We start from the raw sequence: 18,155 nt of genomic DNA on the forward strand, positions 1-18,155 counted from the left end.
AAACTGATTTATAGAATTATGGAGATCGAACCCCAAAACGTTACCAAGGATTTGGAGGGGGGGCAGGGGATGTTGTCGTCATCTTCTTTTGAATGCTGTAGCATGTTTTATCTTTAGTGATTACAGAAATTATCTCAAATATGCAAGTTGGAGTTTGGTTACAGTTCTGCTCTCTGCAGTGGATCAAGTCTTTTAATCTGAGAGTGTTTATATCATTTGTAGCAAGTGTTGTGTTTCATACCAGGGAGGATGGATTTGGTGGACCAAACAGTGCCTGACTTATAAATATATATAAGTTGGCAAAGGAACTTCTGGTCTTTCAGGGTGAGAAACGTTCTTTTAAAGCATTTATAATTACTGAAATACATTTTCTTGCTCTTACGATTTAGTTGGATATGTCACTTTCATTAAATTAGTCTACTAATTCATAAGATTTTCTAAATCATGGTAAATGTTAGGGCAATAAACTATCTTCTCTCTGGCATAGGCAGTAGGGGGAGAAGCAGTAACTTCTTTTTTTTAGAAATGAATTGCCAGTGAAAGAATGGAGAAGTAACAAGCTGCTGTTTAATGTTTTGGTAGAGTTTTTGTGTTTTGTGGTATGGATGTGTTTTTGGTTTGTTTTGGTGGGTTTTTTAAGTTATTTGTAAAGCTAAATATTTTCATGAAGAAAAGCTGGGATAAGAGACTTTTCTGGGCATTATGCATTTCTCTCCTAATTTAGTATGGGTTTAAGTGTGAGTTATAGTTAAAATCAGATCTTTCAGTCAGCCTTTTTCAAAGGACACAAATGGCCTTCAATTTTCAGACTGTTTCTAAAAAAGTGACATATAGGTTCAGATGAATAGTGTATATAACTCTCATTAATTTACAGTAAGGGCATATAAAGAAGTATAGTTCCTTTCGGGAGGGGAGGCTTGTTTTTTACAATACAGAAATTCTCCTAAGAGTGTGAGATTTAGTTCTAAATATAGCCTCTGAATTAACACTGCTAATTTTACCAGTGTATTATTCCCATTTGCTCAAACTATCAACTGTCCTCCAAAAAAAGCAAAATTAAGTACTCAGGGTGTGTGTGTGGGAAGGTGGAGGTCTTGGAGGGTTGTTTATGGGCATTACAGAAATGTGAATCCCTCTCCTTTGTTTTATGTTGCAGAGAAATTATGTATTAGAAATTGAACAACGTTCAGTTATTATCAGCCTTAGTACAATGGCTTCACAGGTGCGTCTGAAAAAATAAAACATTGGAAGCTAGAGTCAAAATGGTGAAAGCCAGATGATGCAGGAAAAAGTGCAAGAAAATTGAGGTTTTTCCACATCTGTTTGTTATATTGTAATCAGTTTTGTGGGATGGCATTCAGTAACTTTTCCATATCTTCTTGCTGCTGTTGCTTTCAGAAATGTCTCTGTTAGTAATAGGAATGCCAAATTCCTTTGGCAAGTATCAAGGTTTTGGTTGCTATAGGAAAATGCTGAGAAATCCAGATGGGTCTTACCCTCCTTTTCCCCCAGTTTATTCCTTCTCTTTGTTCTGCTTGAACTTGTGAAGTTTAAAATATATACATTATATCAGGGTAGCCAGTGTTGCTCAGTGTAGAGAACAATGGGAGGGAGCAGGTAAGGCTTACTAAGTGACATCAGGCTGGTTGTTCTAACACCTTCCCTCCTGTTCTTCATTTGGGAAATAAGGATAATAATGCTTAATTTTTGAAGTATAAAAAGTGACGACTTCTGTATGATATAGATCTATGCTCAAACCCAATTTAAGGTTAATCCTTTGTGACCTGAGCTGGGTTCCAGATGATGACCTACATGTAGAGTAGGCTGTTGATTTGTTATCAAAGACCTACAGTGTCCAAGAAACTCTAATGGAAGGAGAGTGTCTTGTATAGTAAATGAAGGGTAGAATAACAAAGCTAAGAATGTAAAAGTTAGAAAATAGAGAGCTAGATCTACTTCTGCAATATTGTATTTTGCTCTTTTGTGTGTTTATTTTATGGGTGTTTTAACGTTTGTTTAGGTTTTTTTTAAATACTTGCTTTTTCCCAAGTCTTGGTAAGTAATTACATAGACCAAGGGTGCTAGGTCTTCAGCAGACCTATTCCAGTTGAATATAAACTACTGTTAACATATTATTCTGTTACCGTTTGGGGATCAGCATCTGAAGGGGAGAGACTTCCCCAGTGAGCTAAATTATTCTTGAGGCAGCAATTGAATTTTTAGGATTCCTGGGGATGATTTCTGGCCCGTGGAAGGGATTACTGCTTGATGCTGGCGTTCCCAAAGTGTATTAAGTAAATTGCTTGCGGTACATGAACTGCTTCCAAGTGGTACGTAGCATGGCGGTGCTGCAGCAAGCTGGCTGTGTTTGGCGACCTAGCCTGACCTTTGAATGCAGCAGGAGGAAGGAGATAGAGACAGTATTGCTATGAAGCAGTGTGAAAGCCATCAAACAGTATTCTCCTGCCTCACTGGACCCGTGGCAGCCTTACTGCTGTGTGGCTGCTTACAGCACCTGCTTCGGCAGCACTGGCAGTGAAAGGATTTCTTTTTCCATCTGGGTAAAAGCTCATACACATGTGCTCTTGTTGTACAGAAGCCGGTGTGATACTTGGGTCACCCACGAAAGGGTTATCAAGCACTGGAACAGGCTGCCCAGGGAATTGGTTGAGTCACCATCCCTGGAGGTGTTTAGATGTGGCGCTTAAGGACATGGTTTAGTGGTGGGCTTGGGCAGTGTTAGGTTAATGGTTGGACTCGATGATCTCGAAGGTCTTTTCCAACCTAAATTATTCCGTTCTATGGTTATGAGTTTGGACTGGGGTTCCCAAAGTGGGAATGCAGAGGTAAGCTATGAGGATGACTATGACTGCTGTGTGTAAGGCTCAACTGGGGGAAATCAGTAGAGGAAATGGGGTTGGAGTATGAGACTGGGAGAGAAAATGAAGATGAAGGTACATCTTCTCTTCCACACTTGCGTAGCCTGGTGTAAAGCTGAAAGTTGCTGGTCCTGTTAAAAAAAGCTATTCTTGGTGGGCTGTGAACCAAGGTAAGAGATCCACTGCTTAGTGGTGAGCCGAACAGGTATGAGAGGAATCTAAATACGGTATTTTTAAGCTAAAGACCATCTTAGTAGGAGCAGGGATTAAACCTTTGCTAATAAATAATGACCTCAAAAACGTAGCCAGGAGCTCCAGTCTCCTTGGAAGTTGAAAGTGGGATTTAACTGTCTGAAGTTACTTGACATGAAATTGCAGGCTCTGTTTTTGTATGTACTTATGAATAAAATGTAAGGGATTAATATACGCCCTGGCCAACAGCAAAGTTATAACTGCATGGAATGATAGTGCTCTGTGGGAGCCCTCAGGTTCTGCTCTGGTACCTTGAGGTAGAGGGAGTCTCTCCTCTTAGCTCTCCTCATGAGTCTGTCCTCACGTGCACCTCCTTTTCCCTTCATGTCTTAGGTGAGGTGGTTTTGCTGCTGAAAGGCATCAGCCTAGCTAATCTGGGAATGCTGCTGTTAGAGATGGCACCTCAAGTCAGTTAGGGGGTTGGGATAATACAAATAAGTGTCCTTTGGAGCCTGGGAAAGTACAACTTCTGTCTGTCTTGGTATAGGAATGTGGAGGGGTAGGTATGTTTCTGCTACTGGATATTCTTAGAGAACAAAAACACCTAAGATTTTCCCTCTTTGGAGGGCAGGGGTGGATTTCTGTTCTGATGGGCCAAGTTACTCTGAGGTGGGTTTTTTTTTGTTGGTTGTGGGTTTTTCTTTTTTCTTCTGTTTTTATTTTTTTTTTTTAACATCCGTAGTGGGGGATGAAGAAGTAATGCCAGCAGGAGAGAGTATCTGGTACCTGTTGAAGTATATGGTATTTGTGGTATGGGTATCTTGCAGATTCAGAAAGGAAGACAGGTACATTGTGACATCCATAGTATATTTTTTTTTTTTTCCTTCAGCCATTACTTTTAATGAAGGTCCTAAGGGGATATTTGATTTCTGCATGTCTTCACTGTTAAGTGCTGTGTTGGAAAATGGAATTGGAAGCTGTAGATGGCCTTCATAAAAAGGCAAATGCAAGTTAAGATCTGGACCACAAAAAAAACCAAAAACCACCCACAAACCCCTGTGGCAGTCTAAGTTTTCACTTATGCTTTTATTTCAGCAAAATGAAGTTGCCTGATCATGTGACTGCAGTTCTGGAATATTGCTTTATCCTCTTATTGGGGGGGAGGGAGGAGGAAGGAATAGAACCTGTTAATCTAAAAATCGTTCTACTTAGTTATATAACTATTTCTTAAAAATAGCACCAGATTGCTGGAAAAGAAAGATAGATACTATGGGGTACAAAATCTCTCTTTTGTTTAGTTTTCTGCTTTTTTACATACAGCATCCACATTTCATACTTTTTTTATTTTACTGTTTTGTTGTGGGCAGTTGGATGTTACCCTCATGTACTCATACAGCAGCTTATGAACATCCTGGAACACAGATCTCTATCAGATACTCTGTATGTATGGCAGTAATAATAACACCAAAGCTGAATGCTGAAGAGCTGGTAGGCAGAGGGACACACAGAGAGAAAGCATTGAGGATGGGGTATCTGTGTGTGTGTATGTGTCAGTTACTGCTGTGAAAGTTTAACTCTGAAAATGATTGTTCAGAGTATCCTTTATTATGTTTTGTTTCTAGAAAGTGCAATTATATTTGACTGGGTGTGGGATATCCTTGGGATAAGGAGGCAAAAATGCATAAATCAAAAGGTTTGTTGTATTCTGGTAAAATTAGTTAATTCTTTTAAAGGCATACTTCTATTTTAACATGCTCAGTTTTGTCATCTAAAGAGATTTTAATGTAAGTTAGGTTAGCCTTTGTAGTTTAATTTTGCAGGCAAATCTGATTCAGAAACCCAATTTTCGTTTTGGATGGCCATTACAAGTTGGACCCATAGCATTTATAACTTGTTTCCTGTGACTGATATGGAGTAAAAATTTGCTGTTGGGCTTACCTGCTGTGTACTTTAGACTCTGATCAGTTACAGTCTCTGAAATCTCTTCTGCTTCAATTAAATACCCTATAGTATTTGCCTCAAGTGCTTTTAATGAATCTGTGGTTTCACATTTCTCTAACATTGGCATCTGGAATAATTGAGTACAGTAAGGAAAAAAGAATAGAATCTTGCAGTAGTTGACTCTGCTGTAATTCTTTATATCTGCTGAATAATCTTCTCCTGTAAAAACAATTTCACCTGCTGCTTTTTGAAATGTGTGGTACTTCGTTAAGTGTCCTTGTTGCACGGGACTGATACCCAACTTCATTTTGGAGTGGCAGCATCCCACCTCTATACAGTGCTATTCTTCTTTACAGTCCCCTGTTAAATCATCTTCTGAATATGGGCTTCATGTGAGCGAGCTAATTTGACCCAGATCTGGCTCAAGAATAGGAAGTTATTAAATTTGTGTGAAGATGTTTCTCTTCTGGAGTTATGGATTCCCCATCTGAGCATTATTAGCCTAGATATTGCTAGGCAAATTGTTACTTCACAGAAATATTAGTAGGCAGTCCTATTTTGTATTAAATCTTAAAATACCAGTTACGGTAAAATCTCTTAAGCAGGATGGCTGTACTTGGTGTGTAGGAGATACACTGGGGGCTTGGGGGTTTCTTCTTTTATTTTTTTCCATCTGCATGTATATACCTAGCGCCTATTAAAACCTCAGTCTTATCACAGCAAATCCCAGGAGTTTTATGGTACGACTCTCACGTGTTTGCCTTTTTTGTGTTTGTGGCGTTTCTGTTTGTTTTCCGTATCAAAAACTGTTGCGTTAGCTTGGTACAGCCTCCCTGAAGTCAACTGTTGCAAAGCACAAAATGTTGTTAAAAGTTTCTATTAACCTTTTACAGTATATTTCAACAAATAAATTTTCATTATTTGAGACTTGTGATAAACAGCTAGTTTAAAGGAACTTTTTTTTAAGTATAATGTGGATCATTTTACCTGATATCTTCTTGCCAAAAAAAAAAAAAAATCAGTTGTATAATTCAAGGGAATATGTATTTATTTTTAATGAGGCGTGGTTTGGATGACAGGTTGTTCTACCACATGTCTTTTAATTTTGGTTAATATTGGGAACTTTAACATCACACCTGACTGCAGTGGAACTCAGGAGAAAACTAACATTTCCTAATGAGCTTGTGTCTTTCCTGTGTAGTGATTTTATAACTAATAATGTATGATCTTCAAAAAAGCAAATGTATAATCTCCATTGTGTGCTTCATTTTGATCTAGAATCAAAATCAGAATCCAACTGATTCTGGTTCGATCACCCATGTGTAATTCTGTGGGAAGATACTCAGATTGCCTGTTGTCATCTAGCTTAAGCAATGGAATTCGGAATTTTGGCTCTTGAAATGGCTGCTGCCTGCAGAGGTTGAATTGTAGTGCTAAGGTGGGATTATATGAAGATTCTGTCCTTCCTGGTGGTCCACTGTATCATTTAATTGCTTGTCCTTGTAGCTGGAATCTAAAAACTTCACTAACAAGGTTTTTGCCAAGTCTATCATCTTGGAAGGTGTGAGGCAAACTTGATGTTAGTATATGGTGATGACTTCTTGAGTATGGGACAGCACTTTTTAAAAACTTCAAAGCCGGAGAATGTCTGCTGTGTTCTAATGAGGGTTGGTCGAAGAGCAGAGTACTCAAACTACTATAACTGAGTACAGCCAAAGTAGTAAGTTAGGACATGTTCTTTGTCAATACTGTGTTCTAGGGAAGGAGGTAAATCTGAGTGAAGCAATGCAACCTTTTATGTGGTAAGCTGAAAACAGGACTTAAATAGTATGAAAATAGGGAAATAAAGTAACTTTCATTATGAATAAATAATTTCTTCTGCTCAATGACAAAGTGTAATTTTCTCTTGTTCAGTGACAGTTTCTGTGTTAAGCTTCATTAACCAAACTTTAGAACATACTTGTTTTCCACTCCCCCTTTTTTTTAAAAGTTGAGAGTGTTATCCTCACTTCTTACACTAAATAGGATTGTTGCTACCTTATCACCTCTCTGGTAAACAAGGGGGAAGGTTAGTTTGGAAGGGTTGTGGAAATAAGTGAGGTATAGCAAATGGAAAAAAGCAAAGTTGTTAACTGTAGAGGAGGATAATGAAGATGGTGCCAAATGGCCAGTTCATAATTAGTTATATGGGATATATTAGGCAAGCTTTTGTGAAAGCATTTTCATATGTACTTAGTATTCCTTTTGTTCATAAGGATGTCTGAGAGGCTGTTTACCATTTGCTGGAACTCAGTGTTACCTCTGCATTTCCTTCCTTGGATAAGTGTGTATGCTACCCTGGTACTTCTGTGTACAGGTTTTACTCTTGCCCACACTGCTTTCTGCTCTGTTTGCTACACATCCTTTAAACTCCTTTTGCAGTATTTTTTTATTTCTGTGGGTTGTAGGAGGCCTGTGAGGCTGACCTTCAATTTATTCCTCCTTCTATCTCTCTACAATAACACTGCTCAGGTGTAGTAGCTTTACCAGTATTTCATTGTGTGTCTTACTCCAAGACCATGCTGTTTAAAGGGAAGAAATAAAAATGGCAAAATTGCTTGAGTTTTTGAAAATTCTGTCTCAGCTGCAACCTCTGAAGTTTGCATTTGTGTTATTCAGGGTTGTACTGTTTGTACTCCTTGTGACTTATGTAGATTTTAAATCACTTCAACTTCTAAAACAAGCAGGTTTGTAGGTACAACTTGCATTCTTCTAGTACACAACACAGCAGATTACAGAAAACTGTACAGGAATTTGTTTGAAATAAAGTAGGACTGACTTGCAGTTTGCTCTCCACTTCTTATGTAAAACAGTTCTGATCGACGCTGCCAGTATGGTAACTGGTGGTGCTGGAAGCTGGTGACCTTGCTTCTTTTTTCCAAATAACATGAATTGAATATGCTTCTGAACACCACATGAATGTTTTTGCTTTGAAGGCATAAATGTGACACAGGCAACTCAGTTTACTAACAGGACGTATCTCAGTATTTAAGTGTCTTATTTTAAATTAATATTAATTAGCATGAAATTATATTTTGCTTCTAGGAGGTTTTTTGTTGTTGTTTTGTTTTAGTTTCTTGCTGTTCAAACACAACACTTTCCTAACACTATTTGTTTATAATTGCATGATGATTTTGGGTCCCTTTCTCACACAGAACTTGTTAAATGTCTGAACAGTTCTGTCTCTGCAGCACTTGTTTCTCATACAGCTTTATATGATGCATGCTTATATTTATTTATTCTTTGGAAGAGATTTATTTGCAGAAATTTCCTCCATTCACCTCTCATATTTTGACGTAGTAAACTTGAAATAATATGAATAGGACTTGTAAAGAGAATGGTGAAGATTTCTTGACATTATAAAAACCCCAACCAAAACAAACTTACCAAACCCAGACCATACCTGTGACTGCTACTGCACCCTGAAAAGGCATACTTTTTGCTTCCAGACTTTGAGTCAGTGTCTTTGGGGGTTTTTGCTAGGGCTGGCCTCCTGCCTGTCCATTTTGAAATTTCTCAGTTGGCTCATCTCATCATCTATCCTGCATTGAGGCTAGTCCAATTTGTAAGTAGGTAGGTCGGGGGGGAACACACATGTAGCATAAATACTGCTAATCATCCCATGGTCTTTGTTTTTTGACTAACTCCCAGGAGAGTTAGACGCTTCTGTTCTTCTCCAAAAGAGCTGATTTCAAGGTTTTTGGGAGGCAGCCATATGCTTGCATGGAAGAGTGAAGGTTCATGGCCTTCTCAGTAAATCATACGTTGGACACTGGAATTGCTTGTGGCTTGTTGCTGGGGTCCATGCAATTAAGAGTCAGAGAACAGTTCGGGAATCATTCAGAACAACTGACATCCTATAACAAATATAAGAGCCTTTGTGCACTAAACTGCACCCAGATTCAAGACCTTCAATTTGTATAATAGAGACTTGACTCTCCCTGTTTATCTTCTGCTCAGTTAGTAAGAATAATTCAGTTTATTTTCATGGATTGGGGTAATCTGTGTCAGTGTTTTGGGGGGTGGGAGGGGAGGACAGGAAGAGAAGGTCAGCTGTGTTTAATACTAGTGTACTCCATGGTCAGGGCTTTCTAATTATAGCCTGGATAAAATATCAGATTTCAAAGTCCTTCACACAAGGAAGGTTCTCTGTTTTCAGTGGCATGAGATGCATTTTTTTATGGGTTGGATGTGTAACACATGCATCTTGGTTTTGATTAGTATCGGGTAACTGTATTGGCTGATTGCTCTGCTGTTGTTTGATAATACCTTATTGGGAGCAGTAAAGAAATTGTCGCATATAGAAGTGTATCTTCTAGATGGGGTTCTTAAAGCACTAGTTTCACTTCGCAGCTGAACTAGTTGTTCAGGGTTACAGTGAACCTTCTCTCTCTCGTGCATTATGACCAACTGTTGGACAATGGATAAGGATTTTAAGTAGCTGAACAATTGTGCTGTGTATCTGGCCTGAGAAATGGCTTCAGAGATTTTCTTCCAGTTATGATTAATATAGTTGGCATTAGTGAGTTACAAAAACAGCACATGAAAATGTAAATGAGTAGGAGGCGTCTCCCCCTTCTTCAGAAGAAAGTCGCTGCTGTGCTGTCTCACAGTTAAACAAAATTTCTGTGATAAGGTTTTTGGTAAGACCAAAATTGCTTCTGTGATATTTTCTGTGCCAGATACACAATAATGAATTATTTCAGAAGTATAACACAAGATAGTAAGAAAGCCATAAGAAATGCTCTTAGTTTTTTCTGTTCTATCTGTTGCTGTTATGTGGTAGAAATCTTGTAGCGTGTTTTTAAAATATAATTTTCCCAATTATCTTTATGTATGTGGTTTGGGAAGTATTGGATCAGGTATTAAAATGTTATGCCTATTAGCTAAGTCCTCTAAGGAGCTTTGTGGTGGGCACAAAAAAAGAGTTGTTAGAATAACTGAAAAGCAAAATTTGACATATGATCTTGATGCTGTTCAAAGGAAAACCAGTAGCAACTAGCTGTATTTTTTCTCCAGTCTCTTAAGTTTTCGTTAATGGGAGCAGTCAAGCATTGAAAGACTCTGAAGACACACAAGCCATGTTTAAGAGTGTTCGTAATCTTCAAAGAAATACTAGCTCAATGAAGTGAAAATGTGAGTAATGCTGAGAATAGAGGACTTTTAGTTTAGACCTAGGGATTTGCTTACCCCCGACCAATGGAAAGGAAAAACCTGCTGCTTGGATAAAGTAGTCTTTAGTAGGGTTTGGCCAGATGGAGCTTATTTCTGTGACTACAGAAGTAATGTCTTTTCATTTCCATGGTACTTTCTGGATTCTATGTTATTTTCAATGAAATTTCTGATTTTCATGCTTTTTGTGTTGCAAGGAGATGTTTCAGAATGCAGACTGGCTCTCTTTCCAGCTGAGCCTGCAGACAAGGCAGACTGAAGCAATATGCTCTAAGTGTGAATTTTCTCATATGTTACAGTGAGCGTTAATGGGAAGACTAATTAGGACACCTTGAAGCCAAAATTGCTGTGTTTTACTTCGAGACAAATTATCAGAATCATCCACCAGCTGTAGTTGGGTGTACATGGCATTCTGAGTTTAAATCTGCTTGAAGAGTTTAGAATCAGAGTGAGGAAAAGAAGTTTAGATCAGAACAAGGGAAAGTAAAAATCTACCACATATGAATAACTGTACTCTAACAAAAACAGGTGAAGGAGATCATATATTTCTGATTATTGTTTTTAATTCTAGTTTGAAGACTGCGTGTAGGTGACATTAAGTCAGTATTTCAGACTGAAAATGCTATATTAAATACTAATTTTTTTTTGTATGGAACTGTATTTAACTTTTACAGGTATATGCATACAGATAGGGTTTCTTCTTTTGCCTTTCTCTTGCAGTTGTGACATTTCTACCAGTAGAAATCTGCATAGCCTAAAACACAGGTCTCCACAGTCAGTTCTTTTTGAATCCTAATATACTTTATTTTCTTTGGATATAAAAAAGCCTGTGGCTGCTTCCTTAGCAGGACTGACTTTGTGCTGTGTGATATTCAGCTTCTGGGTAAGGTACAGCACAAAAGTTTATTTGCTTGAGAGTTACAAAGGCAGCAGCCATTGTCTAAGGAGTACCTGTACAAGAAGAGGTGTGTTTCTTTCTACTGTGTGTTTTCCTCCCTGCTGTCCCTGCTCTTCTGGTGAATGCTCCCAGAAAGCAGGACTCTAACCCTGTACTTTCCATCTCATAATACATATGTTTGACACTCCAGCTCCATGATGTCATATCTCTTTCACCCTCTTGTCACTGTGTTGATGTCCTCAGCCAGAAATGACTGAGTACTTTTATTTCTATTGCAGAGCAGGGCTGGAAGCTGTCAGCCCCTGCTATGCAGGGTAGCAAGATGTACCTGATTCGTAGTGCCCATCTATACAAGCATCTACTGTGTTACGAGAGAAGATGGGAAGGCCAAGCTGACAGAAGCTGAGACTGCACCTGGTACAGGCAGATTCGTTACATGTGGTGGACATATCACAATTTTGGGAACTGGTAGTGTTGCATGTCACTCTCGCCACTGCTGCAATAGCTGTGGGCGCAAATGCGTTTGGTCAGAAGACTGTGATTCCTTCCACTTGAAATAGGTTGTGTGGCCTTCTGTCTTTCTCTTTAACATGTCCCACCTCTTGAGCAATATCAAGACAGAGAAAAAGCCAAGGAAAACGTTTCTTTCTGCAGTATAGACTTTTTAAGGAAGTAGTGCAGGGAGGAGGGAAGGTCTTTTATCTTCTTTGTAAAAAATGGTACCTCACATTTATTAGCAACATGATCCATCAGGTAACAAGCTACTGGTAGTATTCTCTCCATTTCACTTTCTCTAATGGGAGCTTCTTGTATGTATTTTATGGCATCAGTACCGTATGAATAACTCTTAAACTGTTGGTCCACTTTAACCAGCTCTGACAGTTTTTTCAAGTCTAAAAGATAGCTGTGATCTGTACCTGCTGTGAAAGTAGGTGGCTGGGTAGACGCAAGAGACAATGTGTGAGCTTACGGTTTGAAACAGCAGGGTACATGGTGGGACAGTGACCCATTAGGAGGCAAGAAGGCTTCAGCAAGAATTTCTATCTTAGAAGCTCTGGCTCCTTCAGGAACTGGAAGACAAGTATGTAATAAACAGGTATCAAGGCAAGGAGTGAGGAAGTCTGGTCCCAAATAAGGATGACTATGCAAGTTGGGCGTAAGATTATTTTTATTTGGATACATAGAAAAAGAAGTGCTGACATTTTCAAAAATTGTTGCACCATTGGAAGCTCTCTTCTTTTTCCCATTTGTGGCATGGTGTATTGAGTCAAATATATCCTTTGAAAGGGTGCCCAATTCATAATGTGTTCTGGCTTTCACCAAATCACATTAACCTCGTGTAGCCGTCAAACTGGGTATGACAGTTGTACTTCTGGAGCAAATGATTATTTTTTTTTTCCTTTCTCTTTAATTGTGTCACTATGAACTCTTGTACCAGCTAACAAATCCCAAAGAAACAAGTTCTTGCTAGGTTAGGATGAGGGAAATAAGAAGAGTGTATCTGTCTTGCTCTTGGCAAAAAGGATGCCAAAAGAGTCTCTTAATTAGAACAATTTCATTCTGTCTATCTGCCATGAATCTAATGAGCAACATGAGCTTGCTAAGGTGCAGCCGTGTGACTTGCTGGGAGCTGATCCTCTGAGAGGATTAGGTGTTTATTTCTGGTTGTCCACAGCCTGTGATGTGCACATGTTGCTGGACATGTGAGAGGTTTCAGCCAGTCCCCAGTAACCTCTCATTTACCTCTCTCGTCTTTGTTCTTCTGTCCTCTCCTGAATATCACCTCACTGATTTCTCTGTTCTTCATATTTCAGCTTGAGATCGATTTCATAAATATTGCTGCACACAGTTTGTGTGGTATTGTGTTTGGGTCTGTAAATAGCAAGATTCTGAAGAATACTATGTTCCATTTAGGCTTTGTGTTGTTTAGCAAGTCACCTGGGGAAACATAGTTTGAATCGGCAAGATCCAAAAGGATGAATAGCTCTGCCTAAGAGGCCGTCATTAAACTGGCTCATCTCTGGCACTGCCATTTTATAAAGTGCATTTAGTGAATTGGTTTGCCTTTAAAAAATGAGAAGAGGGATGATAGAAGACGAACCAGTTCTGGGGTTTCTGAATTGTGATACCTCTACCATTTGCGATATAGAAGCTACTTAAGATTATGTGGGGTGGAGGAGAAATCCAACCTGCCTCTTTGAAGCTGGGGAATGAATGCTGCCTTCTGCCCACAGCCTGAGAATTGTCTGGAGCTGCTGTTCCCACCGCTTAGCACGGTTCTCTTTTTGTAATTATGGCATGTGAGCAGAATAAATTTGAAAATATCCCACTTTAATAGGTTTTCATTCTCATAATCTTGAAGGGTTTAGAAGACCCTATTTTGTCAAGAAACCTGTTTCCTTCTGTTTTTGCATTTCACCTTGAATTTGATGTTTTGTCCTCTGGGCACTGATGTTAATGTGAGTTCTGTATTGTACTTACTTACATGATAAATCTCTCTTCCCAGATCATTCAACTTCAAGTGGTACGTCATCGTTTAAGCCCAGCCGATCACTGGTTTCTATTCCCACTGCCCATGTGATGCCGTCTAATGCCAGCTCTTCGCTTTCCAAACACAGGGAAGCTTTCAAGTCTGATGGCTCAAAATGGAGTACAAACTTCGTACGGTCAGGAGGAGGCAGAAATCAGGGTCCCCTGGACAATTCTCTTGACATGAAAGATGCAAGACCTGTAAGAAAATGGTCCTCCTTGTCTAAACTCAGCTCACCAAATACCTTCAGCCAAGATGGCAGTAGTCATTCAGTGGACTCCAGGGCTAGTACAGACAAAGCTGTGTCACCACAATTAAGGACAAATGGGCCAAGTTGTTTGCATGATAGCATGGAATTGCTAAAAATTGAGGACAAAGAAGCGGGGAAAAAACGGTCTTCTCTACTGGACTGCAAATACAAATTTGAAACGTGCAGTAAAGATGATTTTGTTTCAGATTCCTCAAGTAGGAGACATGCCTTAGACTTGACCTACAGTGCCTTACCTGAAAGCAAACCTACAGCAGCCAGTTGTGAAGCTTTCGGACAGAGATATGCAACTCTGGGACAACAGGCTGTGAGTGGAGCTCCCATACAGCCAGCAGTGAGGACTCAAATGTGGCTTAAAGAACAGTTACGTGCAAATCCCCTGGACTGCAGGACTGCTGAAGAGCCCTATGGCATAGCTGCATGGCATATGCAGCAGCTTGAAGACTTCAGAACAGGAGGTGAACAGCCTGTGCAGGTAAGGCTAAAGCATGGTGTTTGCTGCCATCATGTGGCATCATGTGTTATACCTGCGGAATGACATTAGGCAGTCTTTCATAAAATAAGAAAGGAACAGGTCCTCTTAATCAGGTGATGGTGTTTTTAAACTTCATTTGGGGATGCTGCTGTTTGTTTCTCAATATTACCTGAGTGCCAACATTTTTCTTCTGACATCTGCTTACACTTTACCCTGATTCAGTGTGCCTGTATACATGAGACTACCGTCTCCTTTTCTGAAGCTGGTCACAGTAAGAGGTTCATCAAATAACATTTTCAGTAGCTTTTAAGAGAGTCTTTGGTCACAGTATAGTGGGGGAACGTAAGTCGATCCAGATCAACATAGATTCACAAAGAGGCTGCATTTATACGTTCACAGAAAGACTCCTGCATACTGTAAGGATGAATATTGCGTATTGCTGTGACTAGGACTTAAGAACTGAATTAACTTTTGTATTACTGCTTATTTTTAAATAACTAAAATCAACTAATAGTAGTTAACTAATCTGGTTTATTTAAACAAAACAATATGTGGCTTTTGTGTCATACTTGAAGTATTTTCATATAGAAAACATCAAATATGTGGCTTTAAGAGACAGATAACCCTTTCTAACATGGCAATTCACAATCTTTGTTTCCAGCTCTTACCCTAAAGGGAAAAGATAACTTGTGAAGGAAGGCAGTATTGACCATCTAAATGTTCAGGTTTACCTGTGTGGGTAAACTTGACTTGCCAAAAAAGTCCCAAACAGATTACAATATGTAGATTTTCGTGAAAGGCAGTTTAAAGTTAGACTAGGGTATTATCCAAGCAGAGATAATCTAGCTGTATGTGCATAACTGTCTTCTCCAGCCTGAAGACAGATTAATTTACAGTGTTATGCTCAGATTTTGTTGTTTCTTCCATTGTGTATCGAAGGAAAGGCTGACAAGTTCAGAGGTTCTCAAGGTCCAGTTTTGCTCTTCATAGTGATCTGGATTTAAAATTTTTTTTAACCTTAAACATGTATCTAATTAATATGGCTGAACTAAGGGTCTCTCTAAAAATCTGACATTGTTCCAGGTAACCACCACCATTTTACATTATCCTTGTTACTGCAGAAAACCTCATCTTTCTCTAAGCTTTTTGAAGATTTCAGTGTTGAGAAATTACCCAGGTAGAGAGAGAGGCTGAGGGGTCCTTTCAGAGCCAAACTGATGGAAACTGGCTCACTACTGAGGCTGGGTCAGGGGCACTGTCAGCTGGGCTCTTGGAAGCTGGCAGCTACTGGTGGCATTGAGGAGTGCACAAGGGGTTTGGGGAGCAAGAGCAAGGTACTGTGGAGGAGCTAAGTCTGCCCCTTCATTCAAGTCTTCCCGAACACCTGTGAGACATCTAGCTGGCTGCAGCCATCAGCAAGTGCCATCTGAGGTTTGCATGCAGATTACTGTGCCTGGTGGTTCTCCTTTGGGATTTAAAAATGTATATTCAGAGTAAGCTTTATTTACTTCTTTCCTTCATTTAGGTATATGTCTCTTCATTTTTTCTGTACCTTTCACAACACTTTGTTTAGGATGGGTGCTTCAGAAACTCTTGTTTAGGTCAAAACAACTCCCAGATATTTTTTTTTTGTCTCACAAGTGCTTTCTCACTCTAATTGTGATTAAATACACTGTCCCCTTTTTGTATGAAGGCAAAGTTTCTTTTTTGAAACAGATGAAGCCCTACATATATTATTATTATTATGGTTATTCAAAAACAAGTGTTCATGCAGGCATTGATGCCAAGCTGTGTTTTGAGGACAGAGCCAAGAGGGGGAGCACAAGCATTATTTATCTTCTGACTGATTTCATAAAATGGTGCTGCACCTTTTCAGGTTTTTGAGATTGTAAGATTGTAGGATTGCAAGGGGGGCCACAGGGAGTCCGACAGTAATGAAGGGAACAAGGGGTGCAGAGGAGGTTCCTGGTGGCCTTAGCAAGCACTTTCATTGGTATGATTTGGAGTTGCATCAATGGGCCTTGAAAAGCGACCTGTTACATTTCCTGAAGTGAGATGATGTTGTGAAATAGGACCCAGAGGAACAGAAAGTTAGTGTGCAAGAGCAGTGAGCCTTTGGGCTCTTACAGGTGTCCTCCGCTGGCCCTCCCTGCCTGCTCTGTCTTTCTGCCCAGAGGTTACAGCTGTAAGGAGGAGGGACGCCAGAAGAGATGAAGAAAGGAGAATGGTTCTTCCTGTTTTGACACCTGTTTTGTTAAAGGACAGTGTAGTCCTGGTTATATGTACAAACCGGAGGGTAAGAGACTTGAAAGCAGCCCTGCAGAAAGAGATCTGTGGGTTTGGGTTGATGGCAGGTTGAATATGAGTCAGCAGTATGCTCTGGCAGCCAAAAGAGCCAACCGTATGCTGGGGTGCATGAAGCACAGCATAGCTAGCCAGTCAAGGGAGGTGACTCTCCCGCTCTACACTGCAGTTTTGGGCACCTCAGTATAAGGAGGATATCAGACTATTAGAATGTGTCCAGAGGAGGGCGACCAAGACAGGGAGAGATCTTGAGTGCAAGATTTATGAAGAGTGACTGAGGGTCACTTGGTTTCTTCAGCTTGGAGAAGAGAAGGCTGAGGGGTGGGTGACCTAATCACAGCCTACAGCCTCCTCAAGGGGGGGCATCAGAGGGAGAGGTGCTCATCTCCTCTCTCTGGTGACCAGCGATAGGACACAAGGGAATGGAATGATGCTGGGTCAGGGGAAGTTTAGACTGGACATTGGGAAAAGGTTCTTCACTGAGAGAGGGTGGTTGGTCTCTTCCAACTTGAGATATTCTATAATTGTGCTATGATTTCCGCCCCCCCCCCCCCCCCCGAGATCGCCATATGTGCACCTGGGAATGGATATGCTGTTGTTTCTGAGAAACTAAGAAAACTACAATCAAAGTGGAATATATACCTAGGAAAGAGAGACAGCAGAAAGCATGAAGTTTTGCTAGAGGAAGCTGGTGATTTATAAAAGAGGTTAAAAAAAAAAACCCCAACCCACCACAATAGAAACATTTTAATTTTTCTTTTCCTCTTAGTGGGGATTAATTTTGCTATTTTGCTTTTAATAAGTAATGTATGCTGATAGAAAAGCAGTGGTTTTTACAGGACTGAAAAAATTAGTTTGTTGTCCTTTTTCTGTTCATGGCAATAGTGGTTTTAAAGTAAACAAAATGAACTTTGCCTTTAAATGAGAATCTAGAGCAGCTTTGTGTATCTCTAAGGTAGGCCGGTAGAGGGAGAGACTATTGAGGGCAACTATCGCTAATGAAGTAAGAATAGACTGCAACAATTTTCTGAGTTGATTTTGAGGACTGGGTGGTTCAGGAACAGCTACTGGACTTAATAATACAAATAAAATTTTATGCCTTTGCATACTAATATAGAGAGTTTACTCCACAAAGATCTGAATTAGGGTTTATTTTTTATAAAATCAGACAAGCTTTGAATTTAAGTTTACAGTAAAGGATAATGTATTATAGCCCTTAAAAGCTGTTCCAAAGTTAATTACTCCCAAAATTAAGATTCTCTGCTTCCTTAATAGTCTGAATTTAACTGAACTCAGCATCTACCTGTTGTTTTCTTGTTACACTTTGCTACCCAAATTAAAAAGCCTATAATATGGCATTGCTGTTCCAATTGTAAGCCATGATTTTCAAAATATTTACTGTGCATTGTAAGGGAAGTGCAGAGTGTTGGGTAGAAGACCTACAGCTACACTGAGAT

General features: G+C 39.6%; 1 protein-coding gene across 1 annotated transcript in view; it reads left to right on the top strand.

Annotated features, from left to right (window-relative positions):
• CEP85L (centrosomal protein 85 like) overlaps positions 1 to 18,155 on the top strand; it is a 122,486-nt gene that overhangs the window by 33,080 nt on the left and 71,251 nt on the right. Inside the window, exon 3 of the mRNA XM_064447401.1 lies at positions 13,628 to 14,394. Within this exon, the coding sequence (XP_064303471.1) occupies positions 13,628 to 14,394 (767 nt within the window). The remainder of the gene's footprint in view (positions 1 to 13,627; positions 14,395 to 18,155) is intronic.

Source organism: Phalacrocorax carbo, chromosome 3 (assembly GCF_963921805.1).
Source record: "Phalacrocorax carbo chromosome 3, bPhaCar2.1, whole genome shotgun sequence".
Classification (NCBI taxonomy): domain Eukaryota; kingdom Metazoa; phylum Chordata; class Aves; order Suliformes; family Phalacrocoracidae; genus Phalacrocorax; species Phalacrocorax carbo.